General features: G+C 40.5%; 1 protein-coding gene across 2 annotated transcripts; it reads right to left on the bottom strand.

Annotated features, from left to right (window-relative positions):
* Nucleotides 1-2249: 2249 nt before the first annotated feature.
* zfand4 (zinc finger, AN1-type domain 4) lies at nt 2250-17441 on the bottom strand. Of its 2 annotated transcripts, none has more exons than XM_037124237.1 (10): nt 17101-17441; nt 15102-15417; nt 13179-13254; nt 12389-12456; nt 11385-11571; nt 10797-10944; nt 9058-10287; nt 8130-8184; nt 4742-4859; nt 2250-3360 (listed from the first exon to the last, which is right to left on the bottom strand). In XM_037124237.1, exons 2-10 carry the CDS (start codon nt 15283-15285, stop codon nt 3225-3227), a joined length of 2202 nt encoding a protein of 733 aa, XP_036980132.1. In that variant the 5' UTR covers nt 15286-15417; nt 17101-17441; the 3' UTR covers nt 2250-3224. The 2 variants fall into 2 exon arrangements, with proteins under 2 accessions (XP_036980132.1, XP_036980133.1); XM_037124238.1 differs by lacking the exon at nt 17101-17441 and adding an exon at nt 16879-17027.
* Between the last annotated feature and the right edge of the window lie 999 nt (nt 17442-18440).

An 18440-nucleotide genomic window follows, 5' to 3' on the forward strand; every position in this document is an offset into this window, starting at 1 on the left:
GGCAAGCAGAACAGAAAATAGACATTTGGTTTGTTGTGTTTGTGTTGTGCGGAAGACTGTTCCTCTCAAGAAGCAGCTGAAGTGAGCCAAATGTTAAATAAAAAAAATAGAATAAAATAAAACTGTATATCCCAAAAATGGTATGCCGTGGTTTGGCAATGACAAGATTGCACTGTCGAAAAAAAAAAAAGGATGCAGCGAGCAGCTTAATATTACACCAGGGACTCACAAGAAAACAAAAAGAACGGTCAAAGTCGATGCAGCACAGGCCCGAACACTCTGTCTCTGATATGGTTGAGGCTCCAAAAAGTGCTCCTACAATCCCCTTTCAGCCGAAAACACTCAAGTCATAGACCAGGCACCAGTTTGTATCCGGGGGGTTTGTTTGAAATGTGCAGTCTCCGAGATGAGACACTTGTGATGTCACTTCACTTGTTGGACACGACAAACCTCCTCCAGAACCACAGGGAATGCAGCTCCCCTCACAGGCAGCAGTGGAGGGGGAACAGACGTGTACACTGAATATCTTCTGCTTGTCGACGCATGAAGAGATATGATGACTTCATCTTGGGCTTTGGGAAAACATTGACAACATTTCCCCCCCTCCCCCCATTTTCTGCCATGTCATAGACTGAACACGTAATCGATTAAAGCGGCTGCAAGTGTTGTTGTCGTCTTAGTCAACATCCTGTCCGTTTCGTTGGCAATCCCCAACCTCCTCTCCCCTCAGCTACATTAAGGTGAGGCAGTAATCACCAGGATCCTGCTCTCTGCACGTTCACACACAGGCAGGACCCTCCCTTTATGGGGATCTCTATCCTGATTGGATAAATCAAGCAGGGATACCACAACATTTCAATGGGTCAGAAATGTGTGACGCAGTGGGAATAATCATCAGTTGCAGCCTGAAGTGAGCTGAGAGGTGTCGGTGTGTGCAAGCTGCCAGTGGAGCGGTCAGGATTTAGTCTACAGGAGCCTCGGCCACCGCTTGGCTTCTCCACGGAGTACTCCCAGTGACTTTGACATGTTGTGATTATTATTCAAAAGCTGATTTTTCATGACAAACTCTGTCATAGCCTGAAAGAAAAATGTTGTGTAATAACGGCACTTTTCGGCTGCAGCCCTACGCGGCTTGAAATAAAATCAGCGTGATGTATTTCTCTCAAATTCAGACGGAGGAGTCTGCAAACTCCTTCCTTTCACTGAAAAAGCTGCCCCTCTCAAAGCTAAAGGTGCATTTATCCGCCAGCAGGGACTAAGCAGTTTCAGAAGTATATGCTGCACAGACCAATTATCTTGGATCAAAGCCAGACAACATGAAGGAGGAAAGTGAGGATAAAAACACTGAGACGTGACGCAGGTCAGGGTTTGTCTGTTGCACGGGAACAGCATCCAAAGTGAAAGCAAAGTAAAAGCAGAGTGGCGCCCCCACTGTTCCAATGAACCTTTCTACTCGGTGACTCACCAGCGAGGAAAGACAACATATTTGTTTTTTGCTTTTTTAAATATACACAGTGTTCTGGAATTTAATGATTGCAACACTACCCTCTCCAGAATGAGTGTTTTGCATGTCCTCATGTACACAAGCTAGAGCTTTGGAGTGCTCTCCCTGACAAAATTGTAAATACGCATTTCAAACACAGCCTTTTTGTTTTTCATGAGGGATAACGAACATTTACTGTTAATCATTTACACACAAACAATAAACTCCCTAAACAAATTAGAGGCTCACACTCAAGCTTGTGTTATTCTTTTTAAATAAAGGGAGTTAACTTGTTGTGTCACTTAAAACGAGCAACCCTACTGAGTCCAATTAATTAGCACTGGTGAGAAGATCACAAGTATTTTGCTTGGATGAAACGGCTGATGAAAGATGACCTCACAAGATGTCTTCTTCACCTAAATTTGATCAAACTTCGCCTAGAAATCAGAAAGGTAAGGGGGTCTTAGTGTGCAACAGGTTGGAGACATTTTAGCTTGTTGCTAAGGAACTGGCCGTGGGTCTGAGTCAGGAGGACAGGGTACTGGAACAAGAATGAGTCAGTGATACGAAGCAGACACAGTCACGCACCTACTTGACAGCAATGTGAAAACTATTAAGGGCGAGCGGCACGATAGGTCAAATATTCAATGTGCAAATAATGAGGAACCGCAACAGCGAGACTTGACGACTGTAGGGAAACGAGAGAGCAGGGCTATCTGTCAAAGGTGTGAACCGATTTGAAAAACAAACGCTTACACCAATCATCTACAGTATGTACGGAAAGAAACTTTATTAGATCAAACCCCTGTAGATACTATGACAGCATTTAAAGTTTTTGCAACAGCTGAGTGATAAAAAAAGACTTACAAAAGATTTTTTTTTTTTTTATGGCAACCACCTTAATCACAATCACATCATAAATACCATAACCACTGCCCCAATCCTAATACACTTTACTTAATAGGATTACAGATTACAACTGACATTCACACCTACACACATTGCATACTCGCTATTTCAAAACCAACCTTGAATTTAAATATTCATTAATAAATATTAGGTATTTCATTGATACGTGGGTGTACTGTTCTCTTTTAAGAAATATTTCATTAGTGATGTCGGTATGTATGTGCCCATGTAAGAGAGACGCTTAGAGGTGCAGAATATAAAAAAATCTGGATGATGACAACATAAACACTTCAAAAGACAAACACGGACATTTAAGTATCCTTCCCCGCAACAATAAGGAGAGTCAAATGTATAAATATGATAGTTCTAAAGTGCATCTGTCAAAGACTTGTCGGATGAGAAGTCATCAGCGGTCCTATTTATATATAAAAAAAAAGGCTGACAAAACTAAAAATAGATATGTCTGAACGTGCAGCAGATATATTTAGCAAAAACTACCTACATACATGCACAGGTTTTTTTTTTCCATTCTTTTGTTTTTGAGTAATGGAAAACGAAAAAAGGTAACAGATAAAAAGGATAAACATCTTCACATTGTCGAGAGGTGGTAAGTAGTTTCTGTGCCATTTCAGTATTCTCTCGTTTGTTCAAACTTGGCTTTACAGAGTACTCCATTTAAAATTTTAAGCAAACTTGGCTGATAAAAAAAAAGCACACAGTGGTGAATAAGTTCCTTCTTTATACTAGAATGAACTCTGTAGATTCTCTGCTCCTTCCTCCTTAACCTGCAGTTCTTCCGGTCGTCCCTTGTGAGATGTGAAGGTTGTCAGGTCTAGATCTTAGGCAGCTTGGGGGCACTGATAAGAGGGTTGGTCTCCTGTAGAAATCGCCGTCCGGCACTCTTGTAGTCGTAGGTGCAGTCATGAGTCTCTGCGTAGCGGTGTGTGGCGCAGAAGTTGTGACCACACCTGAAACAGTCAAGTGAACAGATTTTTTGTATTATGTATGCGTAAGACATCTGGGTACACTTGCTCCAACAGGTCTGAATGTGGTCTTTAATGTCTGAGTATTCTTATAGGGAGGTTGTTCTAAGGCAAGAGGAGAGACCTTGGGTGCTGTATGTCATCACTATGGACTACAGGGACTATGGATCTACAGTTGACTCAATCAACTGTATCGACAAATGTATCTATACACTTGTATATTATGTGATTATTTCATATGTATATATATTTTGATATGTATCTGCATGCAATATCCTTGTGACAGACAGATACTGTGAGCAATGCTAGGTAGCTACACACTAACATGAGGTCACTGTGGCTCTTTTTCATACTTGATGCTGGAAGAGCTGCCAAAACTAGAAGTGACTGAAGTATTCCATCTTATCAAAGTGAGCAGTAAAGCTCTCATCTCATGGCTGGATAAGTGATTGAAATCACAAATCAGAGAGAAGGGTAACTGACCACTAATATGTGCATACACTGCTTACATGAAGAGCTTTTTAGGAAAGCCAGTTAGACAAGCTGCAAAGCAGGCAAAAGGAATTGCAGTTCGTAAAACACATACATCACACTAGATTATGCAAGTGTAGAGTTGGTCGAGCACCTCTTTTAAATGGTTCCTGGACTGCTAGGTATTGTTTGCAAAAACATTTACAAAAGGCAATACTTTATTTATAATATGTTCTACATGAAACCTCAAGTCAGCAACTAAAACCACTGTTTTCCTATCAGCAAACATCATCTGCTCAGTCATCAGGTTGCTCTGCTGATGGTGAGTCACATTACTCCCTTCTGATTTTAACTCCCCCATAGCAACATATACTTAAGAGTGAAAGCCTCCATTATGTGCTTTTATCTTTCTATTCCCATTAGTCTTTTAGTAAAAAAAGAGCAACACTATTTCAGATGTCTATTTAACTTCTAAGCAGTAATAGCGAGAAAATGACTTTACTCATTTAATCACAGAAGTTTGCCATTTGACAAAACTGCTATCAGTGGTCTTTAGAACACAGTCGGGGGCTCCATTTCAAATGGCTGGTGTTAAGAGATTAGAGTTGCATACTGTTGCATCAGATTCAGTGTGTTCGCCCTGGACAAAGCCCAGGGGAGGGAAGTGATCCAGGTTGATGTCATAGGGAGAAACTTTGATAATGTTAATAACTTGTGGCAGAACAAGCAGGGAACAGAGATGTGTTTCCACTGGAGAGACGGACGAGAGACAAAATGCTGAAAGAGGGAAAGACCACTTTCTACTAAAAAAGGATGTGTCAAGAACAAGAATGACATACGGGGAGATCTGATTTCAATCAGTAAGCCAAGTCAGAAATGCTAGAGGAACTGGTACCTGCACTCGTAGCTGGAGGCCAGGCCAGTCTTCTTGCCACAGAGGAAGCAGTGCTTTGAGCTCTTCTTCTTGGTGCCAGTGGGAGCCTTGACTGGAGGTAGGTGGTATGTTGGAGTGCCTGAGATTTGAGGAGACATTTTTTATTTAGTTTACAGCCCTCAGTGTGGAGTGACCAAGTGTGTGGTGAGAAGGTTTGTACCAGTGCCAGGGATTTATCTATATACTGATCAATTATGTCACTCCACTGCTTCTAGTTCTGATCTGACTAAGATAACTAATTTGATGTCAATCAAAACAAAAGACTAAAGTGTGGAATCACGTTGTTGCGGTCTTCATCTTTAATCTTCATCTTCACTTCACTTGCTTTCCCGTTTAAGAACATAACACAACAAAATAAATAAAGTTCTAGTCATTTCTAGAAAGCTCAAAGCAGAAACGTAGCATATTTTATCTTTAATCACTTCCTGCTACAATATTTTGGCTCTGGTACATGGATAAGTGACATCAGATTGAGCCCAACTCTTGTAAAGGATACCATGAGTGTTCCTGGTGTTTGCACACAACATTACTGGAGATTTTAGGAACCTTCTATCTTCTAATATCTATATTCTTTTTCTACTTTCTTTAAAAGCCATTTTCTTCGATTTGTTCTTATTAAATGTTTCACATGCCTCAAATGTACTCAAGCTAGATCAACACAGCAATCATAAAGCCATAAAAGGTTAACAGAGAACCCCGCAAGGGAGAAAAATAGCAGTTCTCTCTACTCAGTGGGCATGTTGTACGCACTGACCAAACCCCAGCAGTGATGTCAAAGCAGCCATTTTCACCAGCTGTCAAAAGGCAAAACACCTGCTGTGAAATCACATACTGGAGTGTGGCCAGAACTGCAATATGCTTTTAAATGTCACCAAACATTTCTGAAAAACTGTCATTCTTCACCATTTCACTTTGTTTTGTCTACATTTCCATTTTATTGCTGTTTCATTTAGCACGAGAGTGTTTTCATGTCGGAGTTCTGTCTGCTTAATGTCCGTCACCTGATTACCCACAGGAAAAAAACTGCCAGAAAAGAATCCTTTAAAAACATACTGTTCATACGGTCATATGATGTTTGATCTGGGGTTTATTTGTTGGTCCTTACAATTCATTTTAAGCTTGGTGTATGTTTTAAAATAATTATAGACACAGTTTCTCCTGAAACATTGCAGACAGTCCTCAATTATGTACATTTCCATTTGAAAGAGTGGTTTCAGGAAATTTTTCAGGCTTCCGCACATGAATCATTAACCTGCCATTATTTTAGGAAAATATGTCAGAAAATAACCAGTTCATTTCCCCAGTCAGGGAACACAGGTTTATGTCGGCTTGTACCCGTGATAATCGTGTCTGTGGGAGCATGCAGCTCAGCTTGGTTTGTGAGCCATGAGGGTACAGAAACATACAGATAAAACTGACAGCTCTGTGATGAAGGTACAGGAAGCTCTCTGTCAAGCTGCTGGGCGTGGGATTGGATTTTATTTTTCATGCACACTTAAATCTCCTACAGTGTAGGGTGCGTTCAAAGATATTCAGACCCATGAACATTTTCCATATCCTCTTGTGTAATTCACCAGACTTGAATTTCATATTAATTAAGGGCTGTCCCAATTAAGTCTTCTTTGATCCAAATGCTAATCCTACTCATTTAATACAGATGATCTGATATGCAAGTTGACTGCACACAGCAGCACTGCAGAGACCTTCTTTGTGACAAAGTATCTCAGCTTGTTTCACATGCTCTGTCAGTGTTGATATCTTCATTTGAACTGCTGACTGTGTTTTGTTAGTGCTGTACAGTGCAGTCACTGATGAAGAGCAGATAAGGTTCCAATATTTTAATGGGGCACAATGAGATTTTTGTGAAAGCTGAAGCACAACCGGTTTCTGAGAACAATAAATCTGCTTTACTAACCACTTCAATTATGGTCTATTTACAGGTCTGTACTTTACTAATAATTTCCTGATAATAGTTTCCTTGAAAGAACTCTGAGGTACTTATTTTGAAAGGGGAACATTTAAAGCCATTATTAATCTATCATTCAAAATTTTATCCAACTGAGCAGTGTGTCTTTTCCCCTGTAATTAGTACTACATTGCACTATTATTCTCTTTCCTTCGAGGCAAATTATAAGGAAACTAAAGACTTTAATTAAGCATTACCAACATATGTTGTGGGTGGTTTAGATGTAGATTTTGCAGAGCAGTTACAGACTGAACACTGAGGGAAGGACTGAGGAAAGTATGCCGATGTCATTAGTCGGATCGTTGGGAAAAAATTTAAAAAAGAGCAATATCACAGATAATAATGAAAAATAAAAGAAATAGTAACAGATTGGATTTAACTCTGACACTTCTTAAGTGACCTTCTGAGAATCCACACTAATCCTAACCCTGCTGAAAAAACAGCTTTCCAATTTTCTCATATTTGTGTAGCGCTTGAGGGCATCTACAGGGAAGAATAAGAAAAAAAATGCCACAAATGTTTTGTTTAAAGCTGCAAAAGGTAACCCCAAAAGCTGTAATTACTGTCATGATGTCTCTGAAGCATTATGAATAAAATATGTAAATGAGAAATTTCAGACTTTATTTTTAATAAGCAGACCCCAGGAGTTCAATCAGGATTAAAAAAAAAACAAAACAAGCTTGAGGAGCAATTTAATCATTTTGAATAACTCATGGACCAGATTTAGCATACTTAGTGTCTCTATTAGATTTATTTTGGAAGCCAACTCATATTTATATTTATTTATTTTTCCCCCCTGTAAGATTTACATATTCCTTTCGCAACTCTAACAGACTAAATATCAAGTACTTCAGGTAAGATCTTTAGTTTAGTGGTTTACTGCCATTTGCAGTGGACACTTAAACCACCATCAATAAATTCTCAGCCTGTGGGAAACACTGATACTGATAATCAAATGTCAAGTAATAAAGGAAAATTGAGAACCTTGACTCAGCGTATTGATTCATACACATCTATCCATAATCTCTGTGAACAGTGTAAGCATATCAGCGTCTGACATAAATAAGTTAGTTTGCTCGTGTGTAGGCCTGGCGCCTTCTGTTGTGTGTGCTGCTTGTGCAGTTGTTGCAATAATGAATATTTAAAGCCCTTGCGGGGCTTTGTTGAAGCGCTCATACAACATGCACAGACAGCTTTCACATAACAACATCCTGTCAGTATGTGACTGCAGCTTTCAAGAACCAACTCTTGGTTCAGAACTGTGTGCTAGGATGCTGAGTCTAACAGCTTTTTGAAATACAACAGGTGGCTGTAAATGCAGCATTTTCTTTAATATACTTGGGCTTTATGAAAACATAAAAGGAGTTTGTGCAGCTCCCTTACCTATTCTCCCGAATGGAGCCATGACTCCCCCAGCTGATGCAAGAGTGTTGGTGGCCTGAGAAACAACATGAGCAACACAAGAACAGCAACATTAAATATTTTTAAGAGCAAATTAATGAAACATATTGTAGAGCTTTTTCTAGAGAAAAATCGAAATAATAGAAAATGCTGTGCTGGGAGAGAGCTGAAAGTAGTAAATATTACTGGTAAGGTGATAAAAGATATGTACAATATCTTTGCAAGGAATTAACTCCAAATTTAAAAAATGTGAAGTTCATGATTTCACTTACACACAGTTGTTCAAGCAGGACAAACAAACATCATTTGAGAGAAACAAAAAGATATCGAGAAAGTGGATGTTCCTGGAAGAGGGGAAGGGGAATTGTTTTGACTTATCAATCATCACTAATATTTACATCTCATCATCAGTTTTTTTTTTTTTTTTACTTATGAGAGATGTGTATGCTACAAAGATTTATTTTGATATGGCTCAATGCCTGATAAATAAAATTAAGTGTTTCAACAGATAAGCAATGTGTGGGTATATCATTGTTTCATTATTACATTGTGTGCTTTTTAAATATTGGTTCTTTGAGAAATTTGTCACAGCATGACATCAAAAATACTTGACAATATAATGTTTGCAGTATTTTGAATGAATATGATTGAGATCTGTCATGTGAGGCTATAGCCGTTACAATTATTGACAAGAAACTCCAATCACCACCTCTACTTTACTTTTAAGCATCTGCAACGATTGCAGATTAATATTAATTCTGTTAATATCATTCACATGTAAGGAAGAGCAATTCACAGAACCCAGTGTTTGGAAACTTGCAGAAATTCTTCAAAAGTAACAACATTGAGCATTAAACCATTCTCACAAAACCACTCATAGCAGCAAACACTGACACCGATCTGTGCTCACCATGAAAGAGGCTGCTGCTCGGTGCAACGGTGACATTTGTCTCATGAGATCATCCTGAAGGAGCCTGTCAGTTGCGATGGATGGCAGCCTGGAGCCAAGGCTGCCCTGTCCTGAGGCAGTGGCAGGAGGCAAAGCCAGTGCAAGTCCCAAACTTTCTCCAAGACTGTTCCTGCTGTTGCTGCTGTCTGGAGCCCTTGTAGAAAGAGAAGCCAAGAGTTCAGTGTTGGTCAGGGACCCTACTGGCTCTTTACAGGCTTGGTTGGCCATCTTAGTGATGCCTCTTGCTTCCCTCTTGGAAATAACCTCTGGCCTCTTGCCAGGTGACTCTACTTTAACACCCAGAAGGCGTGGGGGATGAGATGAGGCAGGCTGAGGGGGTGTGTCTCCTGGCTTCACTTGTGCAGAGCATTGTGCTTGAAGGTTGGGCTGTAAAAAGGACAGAGTGGAATCAAAAGGCTGAGGCAGCAGTCTCGTAGAAGTGGATTGCGAGGCGGAGGCAGGTAAAGGAGAAGGAGGGCTGATATGAAATGCCGTCCCAAGCTGTGTCCTATCAGCCCTGCTGGTCAGAGCATCACTTGTCCCTAGAGTCCAGGTGCTGAGTGGGGAAGGGGAGAGTGGCAGCTGGTGCTGCGCCCCAACCTCTAGGGGCCGATGACCTCCCTCTGGCTGGGTGGACACATCCAGACTCAGAGGGTCTGACAGTTCCCCAATTGGAGTTCCAGGTTGTGCCGGCACCACCAGTCCAGCAGCTTCCTCTAACAAACCCAGCCTGACTGCCTCTGCTGCAGACTCGGCTGTGTCAAAGGCGGTTTCAGGTGGCCCCCTGATACACAGTGGAGGGAGCTGCGGGTACACGCAGTCCCTCATCAACCTGTTGCTGCCAATGTCCAACCGGGATACTTTGGGAGGGGGGCGGATCTTCGAAAATGGGCATGTCTCCCAAGCTTCCTGCTCCTGAAGCATGTAACAAGAAGGCGAGTAGAAAGAGGGAGGTGGTCGTTGAGGGACGGATAAGTGGGCAGGAGCTGCAGCGGCAGAGGGCAAGGAAGGATCTAAGGATTTATGGTCCGGGATTGGAGGTAGTTGTGAGTTTGACTGCCGTGGCTGGTTGATCTGGGAGAATGAACGAAAAAGGCGATGATGGTGTCGCATGCTGGAAGGTCCTACAGAGCCACTGAAGGGATGTGGGCTGACGGGAGGTCGGGGTTTTATCTTTGCCGACTTCTTCGGCTGGAGGAAAGAGACACGGACAGAGACAGAGAGATTATACCACAGCAGCCCATCATAAGTACTGCACATATTCAACATTTTTCCATTCTGCAAAATTATAAAATTATAGTGGTTATCTCATCCCTTGATTCAAGCTGCTTGGATACATTAATTATGAACATAGAAAACATGATCAAACCAGTTCAGTTTAATGTTATGAAAGGCTGTTTTCTATTATAAACACATGCAAATTAGTATGTGGTGCAGTACATCTGCAGTATGCAAATGGTAGCTGGTTAACATTTTTAGTTTGATTATAGCAAGCAAGTATCATAGATCATTTGGTTTCACCATTTTATTGATGAAAAATAAAAATACTAAAATAGGCTGCGTGAAATAAACATCAAGAAGGCCACAATGCCTGTTTCTAATAGCATATCTACATGTCAAAAATGTTGTGCAGGCCACATTTGCACTCCATTAGGCAGTAAAATCTTGATAGGTTTTTCATGATTTAAGCATCTTCCAACCTTCTTGTTGAGGTTCATGTCCTCCATTTTGGCTTTCAGAAGCTTCATTTTGTTCATGGTGATGGAGTTCTCAAGGCTCTGCTGTGCAGCTGCACAACCCTCTCCATCCTCCTCCTCCTCTGCACACACATTGTACACTGAGCCACCGCTGGAAAATATGAGTACAAAAACATTCTTCCTATTAGTGGTGTAACAAAAACAGCAGTCTCCTCAGTGGCCCTGCTCATTGCAACATTTGTCAGTACAATGAGCATGCACTCAGGTGCAAAGTCCTTCAACTACCACTGAATAATAAATGCCAAGAACTCAACTCTGCACCGGCTGTACAATTACACTTAATTAATGTTTGCTCCTAATTTGTGCCTCGTTTACTTTTGTTTGCACGAATCTCAATATACAGAATGATGCAATAGTTTATGGCCATATATAAACTGAAGGTTTAATGATGACCAATACAAGCAAAGCCCTGGCTCAGCTCTTTTTAGATGCATAATCTCGATATTTGGATGGACACAAATATAAAAATATGATCATTTCTGTTAAAAAAACAAAAAAACAAAACACAAACAATATGAAAATGTCCTGAACCTCATTGATTCAGACAGGGGGGTCAGGGTGCCATCTCCCCTGTCAACTACTCGGAAGAAGTTTAGCTGGTCTCCCTCACGATAGACCACAAATGTGACCTGCTTATTGGACAGGCTTTTCTCCCAACCCTCCTCCTTTGTGCTCTCCATCAGGTCAGCCACCTCTTTGACAGGATCCTCCATGGTTACTGACAAAAGAATAGAGGGCATTCTGTGGTTAAACATTGTATCTGAAGAACAGTTTTTCCAATTTGATCTAATCTGACAGGTGTGTTGCTGAGGATCCTACGAAGTAAGGAGCAAGTGCAATTTGGACAGGTGTATATATATATATAATAATGCATATAAATAACAACGCATTGATGTACACTGCTCTGTACAGCAGCAGGGACATAACTACAGTGCTCAGGCTTTATTTCCGCAGACTAACACTGGGCTAACTCTATAACAATTTCAAAATCCTCAAAAAATCCCCTGTTCTAATGGGGGAGCAGACATAAACAAAACAGATATTAGCATGATGCAATTTGTTTTTCTGAAAGGTTTTTTAGTCCTCAGAGTTAATTTGAGGTGAGATTTTCATTTAACTAACATTAAATTGGTTACGACTGCTTGGCAACACTATCTACTGCTCTGGGATGCCTCTCTCAGTGACTATTGTTGGCTTGAAGATAACCTGTGCAACGATCCAGATATAAAATCATAAATATCAAACATTTATGATATCACCTACAGTGAACATCGGTACCCAAATAATGCACATACTCAAGCACTGCCACATTTTGCAATAATGTTACTGCAGATGTATTGCTAAGTACCAATGGAAGCCTAGTGTCAGGTGTAATTTTGTTTGATTGAGCTTTTCTAAAAAGCTGCAAGCAGCAATACCACAGAACAACCCATGGGCTCCTTTGGAGCAGCATGTTTTCAGTGAGCACTGCACAGCTGATCTATAACTCCAGATGTCTACCATGTGAGTGTATAGTTCTCTGATTTCTTCCTTACCTCTCCTGGTGTTAATAGGTCCTCCCCTCATAGCCAAGACTAGTTTCAAAGTGCAGCCCTCAGCAATGCTACGAACACAAACAGAAGCAGCATAAGTAAACATTAATGCAACCCATTCCCCAGTGCATGTAATTCTAATGTGACAGAGGGATATAGCAGTAGGCAACATATTTACATTTGGGGGAAAATGCTTTACTTGTGAGGCAAAAGAGCAGAAAGGCTCTGATCTAAAGTAAATAACACTTCAAGGGTCAAGATGATTTCCAGATGAACTTAAGTGCATGACTGGGAATTCCACTGGAACATTTGTTTCATATGAGCATATGTCTCATTGCCTACGCCTCTGCATCTAGAACTTCAAAAGCTTGCTGCAGTGTGATAGGCAGGCTGAGCAAGATCTCACCAGAGGCTGTTCATGTGGAAAATCAAGTCACAAACATTCATAACAATAACCACCATCTGCAGCCAGCAGAGCACTGGAGGGTGAGGTCGGCATCTCATAAAATGACAAGAGTGGAGGGGCCACCTCTCTAAATATGACCAGTATGTCACTTGTCACATCCTGGCTCCACATCTCTGGCACATTTACAAGATGTGGAATTGAATTTAGACTGAGTCACCACTGCAGCTGAGAGGCTTTTAAAGTGCACATGCAAATGATTCTAGATGTACACAGCTTGTTTTCAAACATATTGCTGGTAATTGCTCTCACAAGCCTTTGTTGTCTCAGTGAATTTGCCTCAGTGACAATGCTCTGAAGCACAGAAAGGGTCGGGAGGAACAGACTTACCCATAGTCATGCAGACAATGTTCATCATCCAGCTCCAGATTGTTCCAGATAAGGTGTTGCTGGGCAACAGGGATACCTTTACAGACAGGCAGACAGAAGACAGGAGAGAAAACGACCAAAGTTGACAAGGCCCTGTTCATATTTCAAAGACAAAGTTCACGAATCTGACAGGCAGACGAGGTGAGAACACTACCAACAGAGGCACCGTGGAACCACAGAAGATGATTCATGTCTGCCCCCTAAAGACTGAAGTATGTAACTGCTGAAAATGGGCTAATTACAGAACACATACATTGACAACTAAAAACATTGACATTTATTCGATGGCAGTGTGTTTCTTATGTTTGAAGAAGACTAAGATGCAAGGTCCAGGTAGTTTGCTGTAAAAAAAGAAAATGAAAATAAATTTCCCATAATTTTGGGCAATTATTATTACCATATTTCTGTTCAAAAAGTTGGACATTTAGAGCAGATGATAAACAATACTGAAAAGGCTTTACGACAAACTTTCTGGAAAGTCCACTGAGGAAAACTACAACCATTAGATCACTGAAAAATCACTTAAATGGATAGCATCAAAACTACCTGACACACAATTTTAAATTTATTCGACTTAGGAGTAGTCCAAAACGGCTTTGGTGTTATACTTAAGCATTATAATGGTAGGGGAAAACAACAGATGTGCTACAGTACACCTCACTATAAATCCAGCTCATCAAACACCTAAAACAGTTTTTATTTTTTCTTAAAAAGCAGCTGAATGGATGACAGTATGTCTGTATTGAATTAATTATCATTTTAAATGAGACCACAAATGTAAGACTCCAGCAGAGGGACAACAGCCTGATGAATACAAAACCTCTCTAGAGCTACTTGGTTTGAGATGGAGTGTATCCACAGTCAGGAAGCACTCCCAGCCCACAATGAGTGAACTTAGTCACCCGGTGCTGGAGGTGAGCCAGCGTTAGTGAGTGAGCAGTGGTCCTTTCATTGCAGGGTGGCATGCTCCATCACAACACACAGGCTTTGCTGACACACCTCCTCACACAGAGAGGCCTTTCTGACCAGAACTGAAAACAGCAGCAAAGAATGTAGATGTTTAAGGTCATCTTGATCTACAAAACAAGCTACGGGGACAGCCAAGTTTGAATAAAAACATACTTCATTCAAATGTAACATAACCCCCATAGCTTAATCCTGAACAACACCGTAGCAATGCATCTGGTGCCAACAGGTGAGTTGTGGTAATTAAACTATATAAAGGCAGCTGCATTTTATAGAATCAACAGACATTCTGACCTTTTTTACAATTTCCCATGTTGAATCCAAACTGCCTACACGCATCACTGATAAGATGGTTTGAAAATGTTATTTAGGATGACTAGTTTTTTTTGGTGTACAAATGAAGAGAGCAACAATATTGATGCATGCAATGGCCAAAAGTGACATTTAAAAAACACCCACTGCTGTAGCACAAAGTATGGCCATTAGTGCTTATACACCAAAGTTTAGGGCAAGGGTTATAACAACAGGTTAAATATACTGATTTTTAAGCAACAGAAAATTGTTAAAATTTTAAATACCATTATAGTCCTGCTCAACACTGATCAAGGTGTATGGTCACAATAGGTGTAAGCGTTCACTCTAAACTTGACTGTAACCAGGAGTTTTCTGCCTATTCTAGTTTTTTTTCAATCTATTTTTTTCACCCGGTAACAAAGGGTCTATGATTTTCACACTAACAGCACAAAAAGGCCATACAAAATAGCCAAAATCAATAACAGTATTCCTGTAACAGTTCCCTTCTCCGTCTCTCGAATAATTGATACAGATTTCTGGATCTATCAGTACCATATCCTGACTTATAAAATATGGACAACAGCAGACTAAAACTTGAAAGGTACATTTAAATCAGCTTCCTACCTTCCAGCCTCTGGATCTTTGCCTTGACTGAAATGACAGCCTCAAAGGGCAACACACGTAGCTCAAAGCAGGTCCCTGTCAGGGTCTCTATGAAGAGCTCCATAGTGTCGTAGAAAGGGAGCTTGTAGTGAAAAGCTCCCACGCTGTCATCGTTAAAGAAGGGTGGCTCCTTCCTGTCGGTCATCTTGGCAGGTGGGGAGAGAGACTTCAGGGGGGATGGTTAAATGAGGGGGCTGGCCCAAGATGAAGGAGAGAGGGACAGGCACTGCTCACCACTGGCTTCAGGACCTTCACACATCATGCAGGGTGACCAGAGCTGTGAGCAGAAACAAAAGCACCACATGGTTATCAGAACTTTTTAGAAGGCTTGATAAGTTTAACTATTACCTGCAGATGCAATCCGGTATCTTAAATATACTGATTGCTTTTCCCACAGTTCAAAAATTTTTATGCAGTCGTCTTTCCTCAACAAGTTGCAGCATCCACATATGTTCAAAAAATTAGTACTGATAGCAAGCCATTTTCAATTCAACATGAATGTAAAAATTAAGAAATGAATGAATGAATGAATGAATGAATGAATCAATCAATCAATCCATGTTTTAGCTTGAAGGGATATATTAAATTATTATTTTCATTATTTATATTCGAGATATTCATAAAAAAAAGGCACTCGGTAGAGAGCATACTTCTGTCAAATCCAAGCAGCCCCCTTCAATTCAATAGATATTTATCCAATATCAAATATGGGTGCCCTGTATTACTCAAAATTTTAAGTCATCCATAACTGTTTAAACATAATTTAAGCTAACCAGAACTAGAATGAGCAATAAAATTGTGCTCACTCATAGATACCAGCCACCTAAGAAGGCTGATTTTTTTCCATCACGATTACAGGGGCATTATGTACTTTGGCAGAAGAAATTTAAAATTCTACAATACTAATCAAGGCAATAATACAAACTCAGAAGCATCTTTTTTGCCATTAGAGAAGAAACAGGCTATTCTAAGAGGTAAAACAGTATGGTGTTGTTGTCCTTTCAGGGTCACTTGTTTTAATCAGTCATGAAAACGAAGACACTTAGCCTATAAAGTTTGTGTCAGCATTAAAATAAAAGAATAAGGGCCAGTGATACATGCATTGGCAGCAGACACGTGCAGTCCTCTCATAAATCATTCAGTACACCATTTAAAGCCCTGGCCAAAACTCAAGAAGATCAGGTGCGTACGTAAGCTCATCAGCAGTATGAGGTGTCCTCTGACTGACCACAGCTTTTGCCAGATCACTTCTTGTGTCACTTGACTCGCCACCGTCTTCTAACATCTAACCTGCGTCAGAGGCAGGCTAGAACAGTCATGCTTTAAGTCATGAAGCCCAGGACTTTTTTTTTTTTACTTACTAGAAATAATACATTTTGTCTATTGGGACTGGTGATAATAATAAATGGATATTATATACTGTCTTGTGTGTGTTCTGGAATACAACTCTCAGGAAGCTGCAGTCCAGGGCACAAATAGCACAGCGACCATTTAAAATGAGATCTTCCACTTTACTGAGGCCTGACAGGAGCTCCAGAAACCTCAAATGCCCACAAATACGATTGAAACACTGAGGATGTGAATTGTCTCCCTTATTGTTGGCTCTTCAGTAGACGAGGCCTGTGGTGTACCCATTCAGGGACTTAAAAGATTGTCAAAACAAGCCATTAACGTATATTCTGAAAACCAAGTTACATGCGACACAACGCCGTGCAGATTGCCTTAAGCGGTATTTCACCTGAATATGAAACTGTCGTTGACCGCGCCACCACAATAGAAGCCACAGGCCAGGTCGGCAAAAACAAATGAAGTGGGTTAGCTAGCTGCCTGACAACGGAGATGAATGGAGTTGGGACTCGTCTCAATACAATTCCAACGGCTAACGTTAGCTGAGAACGGTCACACAAGCAAACGTAAAACGCTGGTTAATGCTGGTATGTTACCGTTAAAACATGCTTACCGGTATGTTCTGCAGTAACACGGCAGTGAAGCCCGTCTAGCCGACGCTGCTAACATTAGCATTCGTTGCCATGTTAGCCAACAACTCAAACAATGGCCACCTTTCTTCGCAGGGCTAGCAGGATGCTAGGCTACATCCACTGGCTCCAGTCCTGTCCCGTCTGGTAGACCGCGCCGCTGTCTTTAAAACTAAGCAGCCTTTCATCACTTTTAACACTAAAAACTACAAACGCAACAAACTGGACTACTGGCCGCTGTCAGTCGCCGGAGTCGCCTTGTTGGCGACATCATAACTGTCAGCGACGGATCAACAACACCTTTGTCACTTCAGTTGATTGACAGACGAACAAACCAATAGGCGCTACGATGGGCGGGGCCACAAATACTTGGAGACTGCACTCTCCTCAGTTGAGTCTTAAATTGTGAAAAGAAAAAATCCAAGAAAGATACAAAAACAAACATTCCCTATATCTGTACTTATCACAGGCTTAAAAATCTATCAAATATGTGGTTGCATCATTGGTATAAATCACTCTCTCTACTTTAGGATGGCAGCATCTTTTGAAAAAATAATATTGACTATAAAACCTAATATAACATTAAAAACATATTTCAAAACAAAGTTGAACAGTATCCAATATGTTTACATGAAGTTAACAGTTAAAAAGTTGCTTTTCCTTCCAAACATGTACCAGTGTAAATCCCCATGAGAGCAAGGAGGTTCAAGTGGGGTCCAGAAGTCTGAGATCACATTGGATATCTCTACTAATATCAGATAAACCTAAACAATAATCAGAAAGTTTGATGGTTTAGACAGTAAATGAAAGTGTCCAAAGTCAATTTGTTATTCTAACCATAAAGGGCCTTTGTCAGCCATTAAGGTTTCTAAAGGAGAAGTGCATGAAACTCTAAAAACTGGATCTTTAGTAGCTGGGTGAGCTGTGTCCAAAGCTCAATCGGGCAGACCAAAAGTGACCCGGCATCAGAAGATCAACACATCAAACTAATAAACAAACTAGTTAAAAAAATATCTCGGAGTATATCAAACCAAAATGCATACCAAAAATATATAACCTCTGGAATTCATTAACTTTCTAAGACTCGTTTCCTTTTCACTCAAATTGTTAAACATATATTAAAATCTCCAGTGAAAAATTATCATTATATTCCAAAAATTGCTGAATAGATGGATTTTGACAAGTGGTCTGAGACATTTGGACCTTATGTGAGAAGGGAAAGAGCGTTTTTAATGCCATGTTAAAGGCTCAAAATGATTCAAGGACTTTGCTTTGTGACCTTCTGCTCTTTTACTTGCTACCTCAGAAAATGTTACATTTTTAA

Source organism: Acanthopagrus latus, chromosome 15 (genome assembly GCF_904848185.1).
Source record: "Acanthopagrus latus isolate v.2019 chromosome 15, fAcaLat1.1, whole genome shotgun sequence".
Taxonomy (NCBI): domain Eukaryota; kingdom Metazoa; phylum Chordata; class Actinopteri; order Spariformes; family Sparidae; genus Acanthopagrus; species Acanthopagrus latus.

Bases quoted from the DNA above. Each gene is read 5' to 3' on its own strand.
- zfand4 (XM_037124237.1), bottom strand. From the start codon at position 15,285: ATGACCGACAGGAAGGAGCCACCCTTCTTTAACGATGACAGCGTGGGA. The intron at 13,255-15,101 runs GTAGGAAGCTGA...CTGTCTGTAAAG, and splicing joins AAAGATCCAGAGGCTGGAAG to GTATCCCTGTTGCCCAGCAA. The intron at 11,572-12,388 runs GTAAGGAAGAAA...TTCTTTTGTCAG, and splicing joins ACCTATTAACACCAGGAGAG to TAACCATGGAGGATCCTGTC.